Below are 3,786 nucleotides of genomic sequence, written 5' to 3'. Positions count from 1 at the left end.
TAATTTTTTTTAATTCGCTGTGATGTTTTTTTTTTTTTGGAATCAATTGAATATCAATGATAATGAAATATAATTATGAATTTTTTTTAACTGAACAAACCTCGTTCTTGTTTGTCTCATCATCCATAGTTGCAATGATACGGAGAAAATACCCTTCCTTGGACACTGATTTAGTGATGTCAACAATACTCAATGGAATATCGGAAGGCGCCGGAAGAAAATCTTCAATCCGGAATGCAACGGATTTTTCGAATCGTAATATTATTACTGTGTGTAATATTTTCAAAATGAAATCTTGACATCGTTTATATTTTGGTAGAAACATTATTTTATATACTATACATTTTGATACATTAATTGATTCCAACACAATGCGCTAATAAATCGGATCTGTTTTTAAATCAATTTATACCGAGTCAGAAATGATAACTCCATCTTAGTCTCGTTGTGGCGCTGGATTTTGGCGCTATTCTACAAAAATGCCGGCAAAGAGGCAGATAAAACGTCCAGATAAATTCAAAAATACAGAGGATTTGGATATTATTCAACGGGAAGGTACGTGTGTTACTTATTTTCACAACATTATTGTACGTTTTACAACTTACCAAAACGTTATTGTTATCAGAAGGGTCTCATTTATGTATACACTTGACCGAATAAACTGCAACCAGTGTCGTCATAAAGTTTTTTTTTTTAATTAGAACTGTAGAAAAAAATATTACAAGTATAGTAAGGTATGCAGGATTTACGAAATGAAACTGACTTTTCACTATCAAATTAGAGTTATTTTAACGAATCATGGACCTCAAAAAGGAGATCGATATACATGTATATAGTATATACTTTTATTTTGCCGATGATATATATCAGAAAGATGTAATAAAGAAAGATCATGCCATGAAAGATGTTATCATCATGGCATAATGATATGATAATCATGATAATGTTCAGATTATTACATAAATATGATTTAATTCAAAATATTTCATTTAGGTCCTTATGTCAAGGTGAAGTTCGTGGATGACGGAAAAGAAAAAACTTTCTCCGAGTTTAGTGGTGCGTTTTTGAGTCTGAAAGATGACTCAGAATTAAATTTCAACTCCCTGTATGAAGGCCTTGTTATCGCAGCAAATGGGAGAACCGCCACTATGAGGCAAAGATCCTGTATATACATAATCCAGGTATTTATAAAAGTGTTTAATTTTTTTAGTTGTTTGTATATCATCAGATCATGGTTGTAGATTGTTGTGATTCTTTAAATAATACATATATTTAATCACATGTTTAATAGATCAATTGAGGGAGGAAGAGACAGAAACAGAATTAACGTCAAACGGACAAAAGAAACAAAAGACAATTGCAAATCCTGAAAAGCTACCTATAAAAAAGAGAAGTATGCTTCACTAAAAGTTTTGTTAGTATACATTATACATTTATTGCAGGATAGTGAGGGAAATATGAATACTTATTCAGCAAAGATACATTATATTCCCCTTGGGCAAAGCCCTCGGGGAATATAAATTTTCTTGGCTGAATAAGTATTCATGTTTCTCAAACATTCATGCATGAATTGTTTATTATACAGAAACAAGCAAAAACTTTAAAATAGAAATAAACTTTCAAATTTGGCACCGCTATCAAATTCACTTTCATTTTTAACATAAAAAGTTCCTGAAACCTCTTGACATTTCGTAATCCAGTCTATAGTGATGTTGACTACTCACGGGAGTTTTCTTTTAACGAATGATAACTATATTGCTGGAAAATAGGTATCCGAAGAGGTGGAATATGAAAGTGAAAGCGTGCTGACGACCAGGAAATGTAAAGTTTTATGGCCCGATCACGTGATAATCTGGAACCAATTAGATTACATGTTGTGTAGAATAGTTATAATGATGTAAAATGATATAAGCTGTGTAATGTCCTTGGGACAAGAGAAAGTTGAATTCAGGCATGTAACATTTTGGATCACATAAACACTTATTCTTGAATTTTATAAAACTTGAATTTTATAAAATTTAGAGAGGGTATACAAAGAGGTAGAAATATTATAAATCTTGTCTTTAAAATTTTCTTCAGAGAGAGCTTCCCCAGACGCAAATCAAAAGGATGATGAAATGAAGGAAAAAAGAAAAGGTAAAGTCAAATAACAAAATTCGCCATTGAAAAGCACAGGTGCTTTTGCTTTTTTTAAGAATTATCTTTTTTTTGTACACATTGTTAACAAGTTTTAATTCACAGTAATTTTTCTAGTTCCAGAGGTTCGGAAGTAAAATGAATTGAAATCCACATCCAATTAAAATTCCTTCAACCTTTTTTTTCACAGAGATGGCCCTAGAGAAAAAAGGAAAAAACAGGCTGTGGCAGCTGCAGCACAAGAAGTCGCTGCCAAACTGTATTCTAAGGCTAACATGCATGTAAGAAGAGAGTTAGTTGCTCCTCAGAATCCTGAACCATCAGTTGTTAATCTGATCCCACAGCCGTCTCCATGCTCTTTAGCCCCTCCCCAGATTCCACAGCCGTCTCCAAGCTCTTTCATGCCTCCCCAGATTTCACAGCCGTCTCCAAGCTCTTTAGTGCCTCCCCAGATTTCACAGCCGTCTCCAAGCTCTTTAGTGCCTCCCCAGATTCCACAGCCCTCTCCAAGCTCTTTAGTGCCTCCCCAGATTCCACAGCCGTCTCCAAGCTCTTTAGCCCCTCCCCAGATTCCACAGCCTTCTCCAAGCTCTTTAGCCCCTCCCCAGATTCCACAGCCGTCTTTAAGCTCTTTAGTGCCTCCCCAGAATCCACAGCCGTCTCCAAGCTCTTCAGTGCCTCCCAAGATTCCACACCCGTCACCAAGCTCTTTAGTGCCTCCCCAGATTCCACAGCCTTCTCCAAGCTCTTTAGCCCCTCCCCAGATTCCACAGCCGTCTTTAAGCTCTTTAGTGCCTCCCCAGATTCCACAGCCTTCTCCAAGCTCTTTAGCCCCTCCCCAGATTCCACAGCCGTCTTTAAGCTCTTTAGTGCCTCCCCAGAATCCACAGCCGTCTCCAAGCTCTTCAGTGCCTCCCAAGATTCCACACCCGTCACCAAGCTCTTTAGTGCCTCCCCAGATTCCACAGCCTTCTCCAAGCTCTTTAGCCCCTCCCCAGATTCCACAGCCGTCTTTAAGCTCTTTAGTGCCTCCCCAGATTCCACAGCCTTCTCCAAGCTCTTTAGCCCCTCCCCAGATTTCACAGCCTTCTCCAAGCTCTTTAGTGCCTCCCCAGATTCCACAGCCGTCTCCAAACTCTTCAGTGCCTCCCCAGATCCCACAGCCGTCTCCAAGCTCTTCAGTGCCTCTCCAGATCACACAGCCGTCTCCAAGGTCTTTAGTGCCATCCCAGATTCCACAGCCGTCTCCAAGCTCTTTAGTGCCTCCCCAGATTCCACAGCCGTCTCCAAGCTCTTTAGTGCCTCCTCAGATTCCACAGCCGTCTCCAAGCTCTTTCATGCCTCCCCAGATTTCACAGCCGTCTCCAAGCTCTTTAGTGCCTCCCCAGATTTCACAGCCGTCTCCAAGCTCTTTCATGCCTCCCCAGATTTCACAGCCGTCTCCAAGCTCTTTACTGCCTCCCCAGATTCCACAGCCGTCTCCGAGCTCTTTAGTGCCTCCCCAGATTCCACAGCCCTCTCTTACCTCTTTAGTGCCTCCCCAGATTTCACAGCCGTCCCCATCAGAACCCGAGGTTTATACCACCTCATTTAATAATGATCTACATCAACCCATGCATGACAATGCTGAAAACTCAATAAATGCTGCTG

At 39.6% G+C, this 3,786-nt stretch overlaps 1 protein-coding gene across 1 annotated transcript; it reads left to right on the top strand.

Annotated features, from left to right (window-relative positions):
- Positions 1-479: 479 nt before the first annotated feature.
- Positions 480-3,782, top strand: LOC134248826 (uncharacterized; the record flags this gene model as incomplete). The annotated part of the gene is made up of 3 exons (XM_062731202.1): positions 480-555; positions 994-1,153; positions 2,327-3,782. Coding segments are annotated over exons 1-3 (1,692 nt in total), but the record flags the coding sequence as incomplete, so codon positions are not given.
- Between the last annotated feature and the right edge of the window lie 4 nt (positions 3,783-3,786).

The sequence above is a fragment of the Saccostrea cucullata genome, unplaced genomic scaffold, assembly GCF_032062105.1.
Source record: "Saccostrea cucullata isolate Sc308-1 unplaced genomic scaffold, CSIRO_AGI_Scuc_v1 ctg20213, whole genome shotgun sequence".
Classification (NCBI taxonomy): domain Eukaryota; kingdom Metazoa; phylum Mollusca; class Bivalvia; order Ostreida; family Ostreidae; genus Saccostrea; species Saccostrea cuccullata.
The sequence above is the reverse complement of the archived record's forward strand: the minus strand, read 5'-3'. Positions and strand labels throughout refer to the sequence as shown.